Source organism: Xiphophorus maculatus, chromosome 21, assembly GCF_002775205.1.
Source record: "Xiphophorus maculatus strain JP 163 A chromosome 21, X_maculatus-5.0-male, whole genome shotgun sequence".
NCBI classification, from domain to species: domain Eukaryota; kingdom Metazoa; phylum Chordata; class Actinopteri; order Cyprinodontiformes; family Poeciliidae; genus Xiphophorus; species Xiphophorus maculatus.
Genome location: NC_036463.1, coordinates 8038899 through 8058643, shown reverse-complemented (window position 1 = coordinate 8058643; position 19745 = coordinate 8038899). Strand labels below are relative to the sequence as shown.

The window sequence follows — 19745 nt, the reverse complement described above, 5'->3', positions numbered from 1 at the left end:
CTGTGACGTCATGATGCCTTTCTCTGCCGTGTTTTAACTTTAAGACACTAAATAAAACAAAAAGAATTATAAGTATGTTTTAAAAGTCTTTCCCTTTTCCCATAGTTTATAAAATAAATACTAATCATTAATTATATTTTGTTTAGGTCAATTCATAATAGGCTACTATGAGTTTGAGCAATAATAACAAGAGTGTATACTATTTCCAAAGGGATATATTTCCAGTTTTATTTTGTTTTTTTAGGTCCATGTGAACACCATTAAATATCCCTCACAATGTGACAAACACCCCGCAAGAGGCATTTCAATTAGATTATTTCAGCCAAAGGGTAAAATAGCAGCCATTAGGTTAGGGCAGCTGGCTGAACTAACGTTTTCTTCAGTTAAATTACTTGTCATGTTGGTGTTTGTCTGTAACTGAATCATTGTACTATTAAGAAATATTAAAGAACCGTACATTTAATTGGGTGTTAATAAACTTTTATAGCCGCTGGAAAGAAATTTAAAGTATGAATCAAATATAAACCGGAAGTGCGCTTTTGTTTTGAAAGGAAATTGTAAAGCAGGTCGCCGTAACAAATTAGTTTGGATTTTTTTTTATTATGGGAAGATTATGGTGGATTAACATCTGATCCATACTCCAGTCTGGAAGGTGGCGGTAATGCACCTATAAGTTGTTTGCCAACCGCCATAAAAAAAAAACAAGAAGAAGAAGGTCGCCGTAACGCCTTGTGCCTTCGCGCACGTCAAAATCGAGTGCCGGCTGGCTTTACTGCTATTTCCGAAGAGGCGGATAGCTTTACCGCAGTTAATAGTGCTAGCTAATGGCTGAATTAGAAATTGGTAAACACTGTCAGGTCGATTCCTGCAACCTGAAAGGTTCGTTGTGATTTCACCAGAACGGTTAGAAATAAACAAAATATTAAATTGTTGGGGGGTTTGTTCCAAGCAAGATTTGGCAAATGTCTTCTTAGCATACTTAGCCTGTTAGTTAGCAGTGGTCTTCCTTAGCTTTCTTCATCAGCAGGGAAACGAGCAGCTAATTAACTTAGCACCTGCTGAACTAGACTCCACCTTTAAACTTAACAGTTTGCATTTTTAATTAAATAATTAATTAAAAATAAAATGTAGTTTGATTGGTTTCTTTACTGCTCGTAGAGTCCAGTCCTTGCAATATGTGTAATACCACGAACTAAATCATCCCAAATTTGATTTGTTTTGTTTTCTACACTTTTACAGATTTTCTTCCATTTGTGTGCGACTCTTGCGGTGGTGTTTACTGGTATGTTTTTCATTTTCCCGTCCATTTTACTTGCAGATTTATTACTTTAAATATCAAAAAAGAGCCTGATCATCTTATTGTGGGTTTTCTGTAGACTCAACCAGCTGGACTCAACCATTTTTGACATTTGGACTGTTATAGAAACAATTTTGAACAATTGCTGTTTCTTTTAATAAGCATCTAAGGGGCAAGTAGTTTTTGTATTTAGGAAGATATTTGTTCAGATTTTAGATGGAAATAAAGTCTTAAGTTGGAAATGGAAGAAAAAAGACTAACTGTGCAGTAAAGTTGGTGCTGTCTTTTTTCTTTCTTTCACATCTGTCCTGCACAGTCTTGAGCACAGGAGCAGAGAAGCCCACTCATGTCCAGAGGTAGGTCATGTCTTTATTTTTGGCCAGGACATCAGCTTGCGGCTCTCCTGCAGCCTTAGAACTGATGAGTGCTTCTTTGATGAGCTTATAGTACTTTCTTACTGTCATAAGTGGTTTTCTTTGCTAAGATTAGGACTACTTTACCAGAGTTACCTAAACTGTAAATCTATTACAAGCAATGACTGTGTTTTCTTCATGATGTTCTTTTACTCTTTGCTTTAGGAAAGATCTATTACAAGCAATGACTGTGTTTTCTTCATGATGTTCTTTTACTCTTTGCTTTAGGAAAGATCTATTACAAGCAATGACTGTGTTTTCTTCATGATGTTCTTTTACTCTTTGCTTTAGGAAACTGTAACAAGGGAAACTAAGACCGCTGGTGGCAGCACGAGTTATCCCTGCTCGTTTGAAGACTGTAAGGGAAAAGAATTGCTGCCAGTTTTATGTCTGCAGTGTGAAAAACACTTCTGTTTGGCGTAGGTTTTCTTTTTTTTTGTAGACTTCAAAAAGTGAGGGGAAGGATTCCTTCTGTGGTTTATCTTTGAATCACTTACTATTCTGTTTCATTTTTTGCAGCCATCGTCATCAAGATGATCACAAGTGTGAGAAGTTGGAGGTCCAGAAGCCTCGAATGGCAGCCACAAAGGAGCTAGTGCAGAAGATTTTAGGTCAGAAAAGCAGGCAAAGGCAGTGTTTCTTTTTTAATCTCTACTTTGTATGGATTGAGATGCCTTTTTTTCTTTTCTTATCGTACACTACACAAGCATTTGTACCCTTCAATCTCTTTTGAATTTAGATTTTTGTTGATGTCCTTGTCTGGTCTGTAATCTTAGGTGAATGGCCAACAACTGTATTTATATTACTAATACATTACACATATTTGGTAAATAAATAACCAAAGAAGCTATTTATTTACTTATTAGGTGAATTTTAGTTGCACCAGATTGTATTAAGAAATGTCAGAGTAAAGGATGCGGTTAATGGCTTAAGATTTGTGTGTGTATACTCTTTTTTTTTGCCATTTCATAGTCATTTATGAATGTGACAAAAATCAAAAAACAATTATGGGATATGAATACTTCTGCAGGACTGTGTATCCAGAAATGTAACCACTTGATGGCTTTAATAACTGAGTTTTCTATCATTTCTGTGTCTTTCTGTTCAGAGTCAAAGGATGGATCCAAAAGCAAAGGGCGCAGAGGAGCAAAGAATGCTGCCACTGCAGCAAAGGTTGCCCTTATGAAACTGAAGCTACATGCTGCAGGAGACAAGGGACTGCCACAGGTAAAATCAGCTCCACATCCCATCATAATTGTGACTTAATTTGTTTGATTTCAGTATTTTCCAGATTGAAAAACATATTTTTCCATATTTTCCTTCATTCTCTCTTCCATTGTCTAAAGCATCCCTCCTTCCTTTATTTGACTATTTTTTATGTTAATATGAATTTAAAAGAGTGTGTACTTCACGTTAAGTGTAGCAAAAACCTGGAATTTTGATTTAGAAAAATTACAAGACCAGTGACATTATTTAAGCCTTCTTGTTGTTGTTGTGTATGCTTTCCAGACAGAAAGAACCTATTTTCAGGTTTATCTTCCAAAAGAAGCCAAAGAGTGCAGCCGGCCCATGTTTTTCTCTTCAAAATGGAGTGTGGGTAAAGTGGTGGATTACGCAGCCTCTTTAGCCAGCCTCAAGAACAACAACAATGTTCTGACAGCCAAGGTAAACAGAGAAAGACATCTAAAAAATATATTTGAACACTTTAATGTTTACAATAAATGACTGATTATCTGAAGCTCCAGCATCAAATAATGCTGGAATGTAAAATTGTGGGCATAATCGTAGTCATGGAAATAATGATTAACATGTGACTAGATCACTTTGAAAATATTATCCATTGTAATGTTTTTGTGGTTGTGTAGAGCCAAAATAAAAATATAATGGAAGTCACATTTATTTCACAGGACTATTGGAGTGACCTTGTAATTTTTCGATACATATAACCCCTAACAAAAAACTAAGTTATTGGCCTCAGTTTGTTGTTAGGAGTCATATGTATCAATGTCAACCCATGTCTCCATTTGCAGAAGCTGCGTCTCTGTCATCCTGAGACAGGCCAGGCTCTCCAGATGGATGACTCCCTGCTCTCTCTGCTGGCTCACCCAGAAGCTCCGCTGCATAACGGGGGAAATGTGATCCTGGAATACGTGGACAACGAATGCACAGGACTAAAGGATGTTTCTGACTATATCGCTCACAGCTGACTTAGGAGTATAAGGGATATACAAATGGATTATATGTGCAAACTACTATTTATGTGAATAAAAAAAATATTGTATTTGTGGAGTTTGTTTTTATATTGGGGATTTGTGGGGAAAGTTAATTTAAGATGCAGCAAGTTTGGATCTATGTAGTAATAGCCTGAGATTGGATTTAAAGAAACATAATTTATCCCAATTAGGAACTTGCTAAATGTAGTATAATGAGCTCATAACTATTTACTTAGGTACAATGCTTCAATACAATATGTATTGGACAAATTAATTAATTCAGACTTTTTGAGCAAGTACCTTCTACTCGGAGCTTAAGCCAGTTTTCTGAAACTGGGTCAAGGATGACAACAGTAAACAGTCAAGACAGAACTACAATGGGTTAGTTAATATCAAACCTAGAATGGTCCAGTCAAAGTCCAACCATAAACTCAGTTGATCTGAAACTTTATATTCATAGAAGCTCCACTGAATCTGACGGAACTGGGTAGTGTCAGAAACCACAAGATATGCCCTTTTTTGACATTAAACATTAAGCCACTACCTCAATTGTCAGAACCAATCGCATTTCATGCTACACATAGAGACAAGCAAAAGTAGCCAATCACAAAGGGACATAAAAAATGGGTGGGTTCTTAGCAAAACCTGTATATAAATGAAAAGGGGCTGGGTCAACACGTACAGTAGATCCTGTTGTTTTGGTGAGAACAGAGCGGTTGTTGAAGGTTATCGATAGACAGCAGAAACAGCTTTCAGTTGTGATTTTTTTTTTATTAATAGGCTCAGTAGCTTTTTTGCTGCTTTTCTGATCGAGTCGCTGAGAAAAGAGCGACTTGATCCCCCCGACACAGATCGTTTTGTAAAATCAGGTCGAAAGGGATGCCGCTGCAGATAGACTCCGACGGACCCCAACTGTCTCTGGATTTAATCTCGTCGCATTTAATCGGGAAGAGCAGCTTCTCTATAAACTTAAAGAGCCTCAGAACATCTCCCGCTCGACCGAGTGTTTCTGTAAGATACCAAAGCTCAAGTTCACGGTATTAGTTTCGCGTTGAGGCGAAGACCGAAGAATAAATATTCAAGCTAGCAGCTAGCGTTAGCTGGTAGAAAAAACAAAGCGCGGATCGTTAATCCTCGTGAACCGCTTTGACAAAAGAGGTCAGTTTCTAACGGCGCAGTCGACTGCTACGAGGTTAAAGCTTTTTATCTCTGCCTGAGTGGAAGATAATTTGTTGGTAAGTGAATTAAAATCGATGTGTTGAACCAGGAAGACTGTGTGTGGGGGAGGGGCAGTGTTTTCTGTTAGAGGAAATAGTGTTTTGGTCTGTAATTTACCCAAGAGGGGCGCTGCTGCGCAGTTCTGTCTTCTTGCTCGAGTTTCTTTTTCTGTTTACTTTATCGGCACTATTTGTGAATAAAAGTGTGCTTGTTAATTTATATAAGGTTTATAATGTCATCTTAATGTATTTTTTTCTACCCCAGGTTGCCATGAAGCTGTTGGAAAACTCCAGCTTTGAAGCCCTCAGCTCCCGGCTGTGTGTGGAAACAGGGGAGTCCCGTATCCTCGGCAGGTAAATCCCTTCTGTAGTAATGCTTCAGCCCTTCAGTGTGGAAGTGGTGACTGAATATGAGTGATTATTTGTGTAAGAAGCAATTTAAAGGGAAATGTTATATGATCAAACTTGTCGGGATTTTTATCACATTGCCAGAGAGCAAGACTTTCAGCAGATAAAAGTTGTTTTTTTTTATCTAATTAGACCTTAAATTTGTCATTGAAAATGCTGGATTTGGAACTGTTGGGAGTTTTTTGGAAAGTTGAGTTATGTTGTGATCCTCCACTGTGCATTGGACACAAACATGACTAGAGCCCAACTTTGCCTTAACTATTAACCTTTTCCCAGTTTTTCCTCACCCGTTTTCCAATCGACCCTGACCCTGTTCTGGATGCAGAAAGTAAATCCTCATGGTTGCACTTCTAACTTCTTAGCATAAAGCATTTGGAGGAAGCAGTCTGTATTGTGCATTTCTCTTGTGCAGAAAGAAAGTTTAACCTTTTTGACGTCATGGAACAGGACTGTCAGCACATACAGCGATCACTGACCTTGTGCTGAATTGGGGTAGTGAAGCTGCAGCAGCCTTCTACAGGTTACACAATTTTACTGAAGTGTTTTACTACTCTACGGGCCTACTTTCAAAGCTTGCGTTGAAAGTTCACTGATGATGTTCTTGTTATTTAGTCTGCAGACTGTAAACCATATCAGTGTGCCTCAGGTTATGCAACCCTCTCCTCCCAGCTGGGCCTTGCAGATACAGCTAAAAGGAGTGTAATTACATAAACTCCAGTGGGCTGTGTAGCTATGCAGTTTTGCTGTGTGGGCTGGTGAAACTGAGCAGTGTGGTGGCCGTGGCCTGGGTTGACGCAGATCACGGCGTTCTGTGGTTATTTTGGAGACCGTTGTTGAGCTGGCATGAGTGTTAACATACTTGTTACATGAGAGCTGAGTTCTGTTGGTGTTTCAGCCTGACTGGAGGAGTCTTTCAGCGCAGGACAGCTGTAGCGGAGAATGGATTCAAGTTCAGACAAGCTGAAGTGATTTAAGTATTTGCTTATCTGTAAAGGATTTAGGTGCAAAGGGCTTCACAAGGTAGCAGGAAAAGTAGGTTGAAGGTCTCTTGCATCTGTAAATAAGTAGCTTTACCATTAATTAATGCATGAGCCCCTTCATTACACATGCATGCTGCCTACTCCTGTGTCTGAATGGCTGAGTTGTTGCCAACAGGATTCAAACAGAAGGTCAGCTGTGTTGTGTTGTGCTGGGAATACCAGTGCTGCTATTTCCACTCCGTGCTCCTTGGATGTTCCTATAATTAAAGCCGTCAGAATCTGGGAGGATCTTCACACTCGCTCTATCCTTAGCTGCAACACCTTGTGTAACCTCAGTCAGAGTGCACGGGAGGAAAATAAACAACTGCCGTCTGCTGCCCGCTGATATCTGTCCCAGAGACATCTGACCCAGATACGTGAGCGCAGGAGATCTTTGATGGAGACTGGCGAGGCGTTTGTGTTGCTATGGCTTCCAGAGGATATCCAGAGCTTGATAAATAGTCCAAAACACACTTAATGGATTTGATGTGATAGTAGTTAATAACAGAACTGGAAGGAAAAAGTATATGTGGCTTCCAATGTCTTAAATCCACAGGAACTCCAGGGTAACTGGTCAGAGTTGCAGAAAAGATGGATTGTACACAAAGGCAGGACCTTTCTGAAAGAAATGTGTAAAGACCTGAAAAAACAACCAGAGCTACAATAGAAGGGTTTACAATGAAGCATATTCATTTTAGAATGACCTAGTCAAAGTTTAGACCTAAATCCAATTGAGGATCTATGGCAAAACTTAGATATTCTTCTATAATTGCAACCTAAAGCATGTTTAGTTGGATGATAATGTTATGGCTTTCTACTTTGCAAAATGTTATGGTGCTATTATGTGTCAAATCATCCAATAAATAAAAACAAACATTATAACAAGCTTTGTTTCACATGTTTTTATTTGAAGCATTAATGATTTTTTTGTTTTTTCTTCTGTTGTCCTGCAGGATTGAGAGCTACTCCTGCAAGATGGCAGGAGATGATAAACACATGTTTAAGCAGTTCTGCCAGGAGGGGGAGCCACACGTCCTGGAAGCCCTTTCTCCCCCTCAGTCCACCAGCGCCACCAGCCCCTCTCAGTAAGCACAGCAATCCAGTTCAGCAGAAATCAGAGAAAGTAACAGGGAGTATTTAAGGGATGCCGACCATTGTGTTTGTTTGGTAGGCTGGGGAAGAGCAGCGAGGATGGTGAAAACCCTTTGAGCGACAAGGTCTGCAGGAAGACTCTGTTCTACCTCATCACCACGCTCAACGAGTCCTTCAGGCCGGACTACGACTTCAGCGCCGCCCGGGCCCACGAGTTCAGCCGAGAGCCCAGCCTCAACTGGGTGAGTGCTTCTGCCGCCGCAGGACGTGTGATTATTCTAAAAATACAATGGGATGTTGCTAAACTGTAGTTTTCTCCTCAGGTGGTGAACGCAGTGAACAGCAGCTTGTTCTCATCGGTGGGAGAAGAGTTCAACTCTGTAGGACCCGAGCTGTGGAACGCCATCGACCAGGAGATCAACCTGCAGAGCTGTGACATCTACAGGTCAGCGTTCTGGTGATTTACGACGCTTAAACGCACCATTCTGACAGATGGAGTCACTTTTATTTCTCCTTGTTTCTCAGCTACAACCCAGACCTTGATTCTGATCCTTTTGGTGAAGAGGGGAGCCTCTGGTCCTTCAACTACTTCTTTTACAACAAAAAACTGAAGAGGATCGTGTTCTTCACGTGTCGCTCCGTCAGGTCTGTGCCAGTAAGCATTACTTATTAAAGATGCCTCCTAGTAAAAGTTTAGTTGTTTTTTTCTCCTTTTAAAGGGCACTCAAAACAGACCAGATTTCTTTCTGTGCATTTGGATCAATGGTGTCAGAAAAGGCACGAGATTTGAATGGATTAGGCAGAATTTTGAACAATGTAGTGGATGAATCAGAGATGAACATATTGGCCAATTTTCCTCTTATTGACTCAGATTAGTGTTTAGCAGGTTGAACAGTATTTTTTTTTCTTTTTGCTGTATTAACTGCAAACAAAGCCAAGAATTTCCCATCATTTAACTGGAACAAAAATCAGAAAGGTTTAAGCAACATTACACAGAGGATAAAACAGGATGTTATCTAAATCGACTTGATTAGTTTCCTTCTGCCTTGTCACCAGCATGAAGGACTGAAGCTTGTTTTGTTTGGGTTTAGGTTTTATCTTTATTTGTTCAGCAACAAATTAGCAAAAAAAATTCTTAAAAAATGTATATAGTAGAACAATGCCTAAGAATAGAACTTGCTTAAAGATTTAAAACCAATGTGATTATTTACAGTGTTCTTAGTGGCTACGGCAGAGGTTGCCTCGACAACGAGCTGGACATGGAGTTGGAGGACGAAGAAGAGATGGACGGCTTCACCGAGGAAGGGTGAGATTAATCATGGCTTAAGATGTTGTGTGTGTTTTTTTGTTTTTTCCCCTCATTGTTTCTTTCTCAACTTACATTTTTGAATTTCTTCCTCAGGTTCCCCAGAGCTCTGTGTGTGTAGATCCTAGATCTGCAACGTCCAAAGATCACCCGTACCCGTACTCCTGTTGTTCTTTGTCCTTTTTTGTTTAAAATCCATGGGAGTTTTGCTGCCTCATCCAAAGGCGTTTTGTTGTTTGGGACTGAAGCATGTTTGGTCGCTTTCTGTCCAACGGCGAACTCTGCGGCCACAAAGTGGTGGACGTTTTAGTGAAGGCGCCCCACCGCAACAAGAAGTTCCTTTTATCACCCACAATGTATAATTTTTGACCGGTGGGCTCTTCTCTACATGTTTTGTTTTTCCCAAAGACTTTGTCAAGGGCGCTTGAGCAGAAGTGGATTTATGGCAGAGAAAGATGCAAAAGACTGCCAGAGAGTTTGGTTTGTTCCTAATAGACAGGAAAGTCCAGATTACACCAGCACCAGTGACAACAAACATTTAAGTCCATCTCTGGACTGAGCTGAGTTGATTGGAAGGCAGAGAGGCCTGAATGGACAGCTGACTTTGTGTCTTCAATGTCTTTTTATGTGTGAAAGTGATGTTACTGTGAAATGTTTGACATCCTAAAAACCCTTTTTATTACTGAAATGTTATCTTATGGTAGGTATTTACTGCAAGTTCTCATCTGTACCTGTTCTGACACTGAGGGGTTTGCATCTAGGCTGCAGCTTGGACAACATATCGGCTTTTATCAGACGTTCACTGATATACACTTGTAATATTTTGGATTGAGTTTATTTTAACGCTCCATTCCTCAGTGTGTGTTCCTGCTGTTTTTTTCATTTGTTCATTGCCTCATTGCAGTGCTTCTTTAACAAGTGAATGTGTAGTAAATTTTTAGAGTACAGGTTAGACATTTCAAAAACTGCACGGCTACTTTTACGTTCATTAAAAGACGGGATGCATTCGGTGTCCTTTTAAGACTACTGTGCCTTGTTTTGATTGGCCAGTGGTACAGATCCTAATAAATCGGTGTTTATATCCTAACAGCCTGAATTTCTTCTCCCACAACAGAACTGGAACAATGGAAGGTTTGGCCTCTAGATTTATCTGGGAATGAAGTCAAAAGGTTAATTATACAGTAAATATTTATTTTGATTACTATGGTTTACAGGTAATGAACATCTCCCAATTGTTTTTTGTATATTTGTTTTAATAGTATAAATGAAATATAATTTAAACTGTCTATTCAATCATAGTAAGTGCTTAATATTAAACCTTAAAAAGTCATAACATAATGAAGCGGACCGTGATATCTTGGCATGTTAATTTAAAGCTTAGTGGAAGGAAACATAACTTGCATTGCATAATCTTCTAGTCTTGTAAGAAACTAAGTTTTGGGTTTTTATGAGAATCTCTAAAATGACCTGTAATAGTTTTTGAATGTAATTTTAAATAATATGTACCTGTGTTCCAAATAGTGCAATATCAGTGCATAAAATATGCACTGATTCACTGATATTTTGAGAAAACGTTCTCAATGTTAAGGTACTAATATATTCAGCCTGTTGGAATGTCACTGGAGTAGATTCACACACCTGACAGAGGACGGTGCACAGAACAATGAAAGTGTTAAGTATTGTGACATGAAAGATGTGGGTGAAACTGAGCCAACCCAACAAATCTCATTGCACCACTGATTCAGTTGTTTTTACCTCAACAGCTGCTTGTAAAGATTAATGGTGAATCCCTGGGAATAAGCCAGGTTGGATTATATTTTATAGATGCATCATTTGATATCTCATTAAGATACTCTATCAGCTACATGGATGAAGTAGGTGTTTATCACACATGCTGGTGGATTTGAGCAAGACTTTCATTCTGAAATTTGATTTTGGCATTTTCCAAGTCTGGGTAGTTTTGAGAAAAGGTTATTCCCAGACTTTATTCCTTAAAATATGCCTTTTGTTTAATCTCTTCCCTCCTTTTCCATCCTGCCCACATCTTTTCCCTACAATTCCTTGTGTCCTACCTCTTTGTACTCTAGTTTCTAGTGGACGTCCATATGTAAAGTGTAAACACCTTAGAAATATCTGCCATTAAACTCTGTACTTCAGTGTAATATTTGAAACTGACAATTATGAAAATTGAGTCTTACAAAGGAAATTTTCCCATAAAGACTCAGGAACCCTCTATTGTCTAAACTGCACCTATCTGGAACGCTAACTGATGTACTGACAGAGGACTTGACCTCTTCAAAGGATGACAGAACACTTGTTCAAAAACAACTGTTTAATGAAAAAACAAATGCAGTACATGATGCAGACGAGATGTCACCACAGCATGTGACCCGTTTCCTTGCTTTGTGAGCTCCAGCTGGAAGCCTCACTGCCGCAGAGTTAACAAGTGCATGGTTCAACTTCCTGTTTATCTGGCCGCCTGACGACTCAGGCTCACTGTAAGCCATGCACCTCCAAATATGGCCACGTCTGAACTTGTACAACAAGTTCTCAAAGTGGCACGTGCATAGATGTGATGGTAAAGGATTCATTTGACAAGCCGGAAGAGGAAAAGAATCAGGCAGACTAGAGAGGTTGAGTTAAGGCTGAACATCCAAGTACCAGAGCTGAAACATCAAGTCGGTGGGACACCGAACCTTGCGGTGCAAGCAGTTCATGAGCGACAGTTTCCTCTAAACGCCTGGCACCTGTTTCATAGTGGCTTCTGCTGATCCCTTTGTTTAAATTGTACAAAAACAGTTCAAGAGAAAGATTGAGTAAAATAAGCCTACAAACTAACCTCTTATTCACTAAAATCACTATAGAGCAAAACTAAAATAACTCAATGCATCGTTTATAAAATGCTGAGAAATACTGTTAAAACCAAGCTTCCACTTGCAGTCCAATTGATGTTTAAGTGATTTTCCATCTTCCAAATTTAGCATGCCAACATTGGCTGGATCATTTATGGCATAAAAGAAAAAAACAGGTTGGTTTAAAAACTCCAAATGAATGAGAGACATGATGACTGTAACTTATGAACCTGAAACAAAACGTAACAAACATCTGTGCTCAGAATGAGAACCAAATAAAAACATTATTGTGTCAAATTAATAGAACATCTTAGTGTAAATATAATCATTGGAGCTGCTTTCATAATACTGTGTAACTCCTCCGTTTAACCTGAAGAAAGCTGCACCATATTAAAGTTCCCTTAAAGTACTCAGCTTGATGAGATGTAACGCGACATGATATGCATGTAGTGTAAATTGTCCTTGACTGACAACCTTCTTCGCAGTCTTTGTTTTTGTTCCGACTCCACAAAATGATTTTGTGGTGGTCCGTCGGCGGTGCTGCCTCTTGTTGTGTCACTGAAGACAAAAAAAGGAAGCCAGTAAGGACAAAAATGGTGTGCCACCTCATTAGGGAGAGGTGAAGGTAGTCAGGCATTGATGGCAGGACAGGGGGGCTATCTGAGTCCAGCTCTGGAGGTCATCCATTCAAGGCCTTGACATAAACTGGAACAAAGAAGAGGCGTAATAAGATTCAAGACCCAAAGCCCACAGAGAACTTTATTTTCTGACACCTTTAGCTGCTTATAACAATGCTAGCATCTCGATTTGACTCATGCATAGACGTTCAAGTTCAAAGAAACTGTTTAGTGAAAAAAGCGACACCTGGTGGCTAACAGCTCTTCTAGCAAGACAGATTCAAAGGCCTGCAGTTAAGCCCAAAATTCAACCTAAATCTGCCACAGGTCTGAGTAAAGTGATCTTAACTTAATTACCAGAATTAGGAGTTGAATCTGTGGATGAGGTTTAAGTTTACAGTGATGGAAAGACGTAAGAGTCACTTTCACATGTTTTCACAATTCCAATGGAAACGTGGAACAACTGGCTAACAAAGCAAATAATTTATTTAAATAAATATGTTTTTTTTTTACATCATTTTAGAAAACAACATTTTGGATGAATTAAAACTATAAATCTACCACAAGTATACAAAATGTGGACTTGGTTGTAGTTTTGAAAGTCACTCTATAACAGCTAAAATTTTCTTAACCTTGAATTTATCTTTTTAACATGAAATGTATTTTTGGGACTTTATGTGATAGTAGTACAATTGAATGGAAAACATATATTTTTCAAAATGTTCTACAAACAAAAGCCTGTAAATCCGGTAAGATTAGTTTGAGAGTGTCGGAATATCAAATTTCAAGTTTCCCCACAGATTCTCAGGAATGGACGCTGGTCCATTTTCACACAATACTTTCACTGTAGCCCTGGCTATATGCTGCTTAGGGTTGTTCTGCTGGGAGATGAGCCCAGCATCTCCAGAACGGAATTTTATTTAGTGCGTCATTCTAAAAAGGGACTGAATGTATACTATGACTGTGTGAATTTATCAAACATATAAGAAAAAGAACATGCATCACTTTTTTTCTATTCCATTTTCTGAACAGGGGAGATTTTAATCAATCATCTGGTATTGGTTTGTAAACCAGTAGAGAGTCTCACCCCTCTCCTGTCAGAGCGCAGCAGGACTGGATGTGCCAGGGATGGTCTTTGATGGAGCTCAGGGTGAGGTATTTGGAGATCTCCGCTGCAGACATGCAGTCCTTCATGTCCTGCTTGTTGGCGAATATTAACACAGCTGCCTTCCGCAAGTCCTGAGGGGACAATTCAGAGGACAATGCAGCTTAAATCACATCTTCTGACCTGCAAGTTCTTGACAATGGTGCAACTATGGCACAGAAACGACAAAGTGAAGCTTATTTTCTTCCTGAAGCGTCGCCCACCTCGTGAGCCAACATCCTGTAGAGCTCCTCTTTAGAGATGGCCAGTCTCTCCCTGTCGGTGCTGTCCACCACCAGAATAATGAACTGCAGAGGCAAAAAAAAAAAGAAAATCAGAGAGACTTTTAAAGGAATTTAATGCAACACGATGGGTGGGCATATCCAATCGTTCTGACCCCTAAGCCAACAACCTCTTCTGAATGAGAAATAGGAGCCTTCAATGACCGGAGACCAAAGAAATGTTTTGTCTGGAAAGAGGCGGCACTAAAATCAAATCGACTCTAGCGGAAGTTGCAAATGGGCTGACATGGTGTATTTAACATGCAAATATCACACCAATCATGAGCAGGTGGTCACATGACTACTTGACTTGAACAAAGGGATGGACACATTCAGGATGCAATAGGTAATCTAGAAACTTCAACCTATATAAAAGGATTCTCTGTGCTGATTTGAAAATCCTTGCATTTGTTTTTAAGCCACTTTAATGTGAAAGATGAACAAGGATAAACTCTGTTGACCTTGCTCATTCAAAAATAAAGAAAAATTGCAATTAGTAGATGAAACATAAGTGCTACCAGGCCACACCGATATCAGCACACTTGTGTTTTCTTTTTATTCCTTTTTTGTAAAGGGATAAAACATGAATTATCTAAATAAGACAATAGAGATGGTTTTACTCCACTGTAGTTTTATTTTAACATAAACCTGAAAGTATTTTAGGAAAAAACAAAAACTTAAAGCTGTTGATTTAGACACCTAAAGTGAAATCAGAAACTGCTCAAATTAGTATTGGTAGCGTAAAGTTTCACCAAAACTGGGCACTCAAAAGCAACAACAAAACTCTTGATCAACAAGCTTCCAATTTTTGTGCAGTTACAGTTTTTATTAACTTAATGTTTAGTTGAAAAAAATAAATGAAATAAGTAAATAAAAGAAAGAGTTCCAGTTTCCTTTAGGCTCCTTCAGAACCGCTGTAATACAGACTGCTACAGGAGATCCCTCCTGCCCACAACCATCAACATCTACAATAATGCTGAAGAAACTTGGATAATACAAGTTACAAAAACATTTGATTATTCTTTAGGATTAAAGTATTTTTAACTGAATTCACAATAGCCATAAAAGAACATGCTAATCTTCAACTTTAGAATTTTGTCACTGATAAGCACAAAGATCAGAATATTTTTCAGAAATGATGCACTAAGATGTAATAAAAGCTGTTGTTAAATGACTCCCATCATGAGAGAAGTGTTGGTGGCGTTTCAGCATTGTTCCCAACACATCTGCCTCTCCTGTTCATTTTTTTTTGTCCCTTTATATCCTAAATATTGCGGCAGCTGACCCCAACTTTGCCTCTCAGACAGACTCCTTTGTGATAAAGCTAACCCAGCTGACATCAGCGACCCCTGCTGCAGTCTGAGCTCTGAATGACCGCACCAGCTGCCACTCAGGAGACAGAACATGGAAAATAAAAACCCAAGACAAAAGTGCTGGGAAAAAGTTTGGAACAATGCTGACCTAAAACGTAACGTGGTTCTCACCTCTGTGTTGGAGTAATAGGTGTTCCAGGAGGACCTCAGCGATTCCTGTCCACCTATGTCCCACATGAGGAAGTGGGTGTTCTTCACCACTATTTCCTCCACATTACTCCCAATGGTGGGCGATGTATGAACAACCTCATTCATCAGACTATACAATAATAAAAAAAAAGTTAAAGAACCTAAGAGCAGTGGAAAAAATGTGTTTATGTTTTCAGGATGGTTTCAAAGATTGTACTTACAATTGGTAAAGGATGGTGGTTTTCCCCGCATTGTCCAGACCCACAATAATCACCTTGTGCTCTGAGACAAAAACAGTTAACCAGGATTTGTTTTATGATCTGAGGAAAGACACAAACTGCACAGTTTACTGTAACAGCACTGCGTGGCAGAGAGGAGTGGAAAAAAACAACTAAACGTGATGTTTTCAGTCAACACAAAGCACCCCTGACACCCACAGCAGCACATTTTAAAAAAATAATCACTCTCTGAACTTCCTGTCTCAGTTTTCCCTGACATCACTTCTTACCATTCATAAGAACTGCAGGGAGTATTTAGGCTGAATGAACACAGTAATGGAGCCAACATGAACATTTTTGTTCCTCTGAGTCGAGGAGGGAAGGAAGTTCTGCTGGTCTCGCTTTGCAGGATATACATTGTGTATTGCTTCCTTCATGGCCTGCTACCATGTGTTGATGACAAGCAATGAAATTTGTGCATGAACACAAAATCTTTTACCTGCTGTTTTATAAAACTAAGACACAACGGGAACAGATTTTATTCTCATCTTTGACTATTTTCCAGTCTCTGATTGAAGTATTCCCCTGAACTCCCTAAACTCTCATATTTTCCTATGTTGGAACCACAAACTTGGACTTTGTATTTTATGTGAAAAAATACAAACTAGTGAAAATTTAACTGGAAAGAAAAAAAAAAAATATATATATATATTTAAAAAAAACTAAAAAAAAAAAGTCTTTTTTTTTTTTTTTTAAATCAGGAGTCTCAAATTTTTTCTTGACTCTTGACGTTCCCTTTACCCTCAGTGTTGTCCTGTATTTAGCTTTATCCATCTCCTGATTAAGTGGGACCCCACAGAATGATGCTACCAACCAGCACTGTGTGGATGTTGTGTTCTGAATGTGCAAAACAAAAGTTCAGCTTTGACCCAGAGCACCTTCTTTACACGCTTCTGTATATGGCATGTCAAAAGCTGCAAACAGAAATTGTTATTTTTTTTACCCCAACAATCGTGTTTTCCTTTTCCACACAGTCCATGTTTATGAAGAATTGCCCTGTTAACATATCCCATAAGTTGTGAATACTGCAGCTTTTCTTATATGCTTCTCGGACTACAGCACAGCTGTACCCTTGTTCTGCTGTACTCATATGTTTGGGATATCGTTTCTAGAAACCTAATCCTGCTTTAAACTTCACTAAAACTTTATCCTTTATAAACACGGCTAATCTGTGTGTAGTAAACAGTCTAAATAACAATACAAAAATGAAATATAATCACTGCTCTTAGATGATATTTATTATGGCAATTTAAAATAAAAAGCTGCAACACAAAACTATGAAATTTAATAGCCCTTGTAAAGACAACCTCACAAATGTTCAAACTGTAGTAACTAATGGCAAATTCTTTGAGATACTCACCATGCAGTTAAGCTCATGTCTCTCCCAAAGAAAGCTCAATTAAGAATGTAATCTATGCATTAACTATGTGGAGTTTTCTGTTTATGCTACACAAAGAGTTCCTGTCCGTTCTTAGCCAATGCAAATTGATTAATCTTGCTTCCATGCCATCTAAACTCATTGTGTTGCCTTCTTTAAGCACGCTGTGTGGGAGTTATTTTAAGAATCCAGTCTAGTAAAATATTGTCCTTCAGGCACTTTGATTTAGTTCAGTCGCACGTATCTACTCTTGTTCTCACCTCCACTTCTTTTATTTTCTGTGGAACCACCAAAAAAGAAGCAGACAATATCTTTGCAGCAGAGTTTCAGAGAATCTGTAATGGTTTCATGTGAAAGCTTTGTGTGCGCGCGGCCATGTTTCCAGTCAGTCTAGTCAACAAGTTAAAGTCTCCCAACATAACTTTATTGTTTATGATTAATCTGGACATTTTTAAGCATTTTAATTGACCCCCAGGTTCATTAAAGCAGCTCAGAGTAATATTGCTTTTATTGCCCCAGTACACACAATAAAACAACTCAACGACCATCATCAAAATATTATTAAATGTAGAAACTAAGTATTTTGCAAAAATGAAACCACTACTGATGCAAGTTACTGATTAATTCATCTAAAGTTGACTAATCATATCGATCAACTAACAATTAACCAATAAGTGACCATTTAAAACAACAAAAAAACCCAGATGTTTCTCTTGTATGGAGAGGATCCACCGTCTTTCTGGAAAACAAGGGCTAAATTTTCATAATATGCTCAATTAAAAAAACCCCAAAAAACAAACAAAAAAGGACATTGTGAAACTTAAGGAGCTTGTCAAGTGTTTATATTTCAAAACAGAGCCACAAAAAGTGCATCTTGCATCCTATACCAACTCTGACAGTTTATCTTTCCCATTCTAGTATGGTGGTCAAACTACAGCACTAAAAGAAGGTCTAAGCAAAAGTTATTAATTGATTGAAAATAATTTTGATCTTATAAACCAATAATTCACAAGTCAATTGTCTACATCCCTATAAACCCCCTCCCCCACCCCCAAAATAGTCAATTAGCAGTATTTCCTATGAAATTGGAGAGAAATTAGATTTCAATTTTCTTCAAGGTCAAATAACATGACCAATATAATAACTATAAAAATACCCACTTCATCATTGCCATGATCTAAAGTCACAAGAATCACAGAATATTGTTTTTTTTTTTTTTTTGTCCTATTTTAAAATGATGCAGCTTTAACGAGCTGATCTTAACTGGGTAAGTCGTTGAGGAACTTAGCAGGCGGCCGCAGTCAGATTAACACACATACTGCTTTTAGATTGCCAACTGTCGCATTGTAACAGTGGTACTTGATGGGTGGGACAACGTTAGTTTCCACACCATTACTGTTTGTATTTTTCCATACTGTAAATATTTCCTAGTAGGACTGAATATCTTGATAAGTGAAGGAAGAGTGTAGCAGATCACCAGCAGTGGGCAGGTAGGGGGAAATGTTGTGTTATGTTATCTTCCGTAGAAGTAATAGTCAGCTTAGGTCACTCTGGTATCACATAAAAAGGACAAGGCTCAAGTCATCTTCAATTAAACATTGTTCTTTATTATAAAACCACGGTCCTTCTTTAGAAAATAACAGGTGTAGGGCTTGGCCACACCACAATGAACTATGTAATAACGTGTGAGCAAAGTTTTAAAAGACTTCATAAAAAAAAAGTTGTACAATGTGTCGTTATACACAGCTAATATACAGGTATCATCGTCACTGGGAGGATCTTGGAGTTTCTATCTTTTATGTCAACGTTTTCGGGCCAGGAAAAGCATTTCAAAACTTCTATAAAACCCTGTACTATCCATTGTTCGATGGAGTGGAGCACTGTAGAAAATTTTATCTAGCTCATCAAACTCTTAGAAAGCCCATGATAAGTTATGCAATGCTTTGTGTCCTGGTTAGTGAACTAAAGCTGATTGACAAACTGGATAAACTGAGGCAGGCTCTCTTACTTAATGTAATTATGTCGTCCACTAGGTGATAAACAGATTAAGCACCGCAGTGGTGGCTCGGATAGACACATTGAGAGTTTTTGTTGTTGTGTTGTCATTCAACCCGAACAAAGAAGAGGACAACTCAGAGCCGAAGAGATGCGTGGCGAGATAATTCCTTCATCTGTTGTTGCGGCTCTTGCTGCTCACTTCAAGCTAATGGGCTTCCATCATCTCCGGTAGACTTGAGCTCGCAGTGAACCGTAACAGTGTCATTGCTACTTATTTATTTATTTTTATCTCCAAAAACGACACCTACCTTGGTTGCAGAAGTAGCTCCACAGTTTTGCGAAAATCAGGCCCATCGTTCTGATCGGTTTCGGGGTGGTCGACTAACAGCAGCCCTTTAGCTTCTCTCCGCTCCCTGCTTGTCCACACCGTGCGGCGGCGGTCCGAGCTTGGCTGCGGTAGCTAAGAGTAACTGCACATTTTCTCTACGACAAAGCGCCTTCCCAAAAACAAAGACTCCATGCGCGTCCGTTTCTTTAAAATATACCCAACGAGAGGGTATGCAAGACTCGAAATGCAAGACACAACAAATCGGACAAAAGGCTGTTAAGCGGAACGATACGTCCACACAGCTGGGTAGGACTTCTGCCAGTTAGCTGCTCACAGAAGAGCAAGCCCGACTATTCGCTTATAAGCGTGTTACGTAATGACGTAACACTACTTACGTTATGG

The 19745-nt window shown here is 38.9% G+C and overlaps 3 protein-coding genes across 5 annotated transcripts; 2 read left to right on the top strand and 1 right to left on the bottom strand.

The window, feature by feature from the left end:
- Positions 1–721: 721 nt before the first annotated feature.
- zfand1 (zinc finger AN1-type containing 1) lies at positions 722–3991 on the top strand. Its single transcript, XM_005798569.3, has 8 exons — positions 722–879; positions 1240–1282; positions 1614–1653; positions 2002–2129; positions 2230–2321; positions 2819–2937; positions 3220–3375; positions 3741–3991. The coding sequence occupies exons 1-8, from the start codon at positions 825–827 to the stop codon at positions 3915–3917; spliced, it is 810 nt and encodes a 269-aa protein (XP_005798626.1). The 5' UTR covers positions 722–824; the 3' UTR covers positions 3918–3991.
- A 617-nt stretch (positions 3992–4608) lies between these two features.
- On the top strand, positions 4609–10052 carry maf1 (MAF1 homolog, negative regulator of RNA polymerase III). Of its 2 annotated transcripts, XM_005798567.3 has the most exons (8): positions 4609–5158; positions 5406–5494; positions 7521–7652; positions 7739–7901; positions 7983–8104; positions 8185–8304; positions 8873–8965; positions 9062–10052. In XM_005798567.3, the coding sequence occupies exons 2-8, from the start codon at positions 5412–5414 to the stop codon at positions 9084–9086; spliced, it is 738 nt and encodes a 245-aa protein (XP_005798624.1). In that variant the 5' UTR covers positions 4609–5158; positions 5406–5411; the 3' UTR covers positions 9087–10052. The 2 variants fall into 2 exon arrangements, with proteins under 2 accessions (XP_005798624.1, XP_023181869.1); XM_023326101.1 differs by lacking the exon at positions 9062–10052 and having other exon boundaries at positions 8185–8314; positions 8873–8964.
- arl5b (ADP ribosylation factor like GTPase 5B) lies at positions 9463–19695 on the bottom strand. Of its 2 annotated transcripts, none has more exons than XM_005798568.2 (6): positions 19324–19695; positions 15583–15643; positions 15344–15491; positions 13803–13886; positions 13522–13673; positions 9463–12522 (listed from the first exon to the last, which is right to left on the bottom strand). In XM_005798568.2, exons 1-6 carry the CDS (start codon positions 19367–19369, stop codon positions 12474–12476), a joined length of 540 nt encoding a protein of 179 aa, XP_005798625.1. In that variant the 5' UTR covers positions 19370–19695; the 3' UTR covers positions 9463–12473. The 2 variants fall into 2 exon arrangements, with proteins under 2 accessions (XP_005798625.1, XP_023181870.1); XM_023326102.1 differs by having other exon boundaries at positions 15583–15681; positions 19324–19694.
- Between the last annotated feature and the right edge of the window lie 50 nt (positions 19696–19745).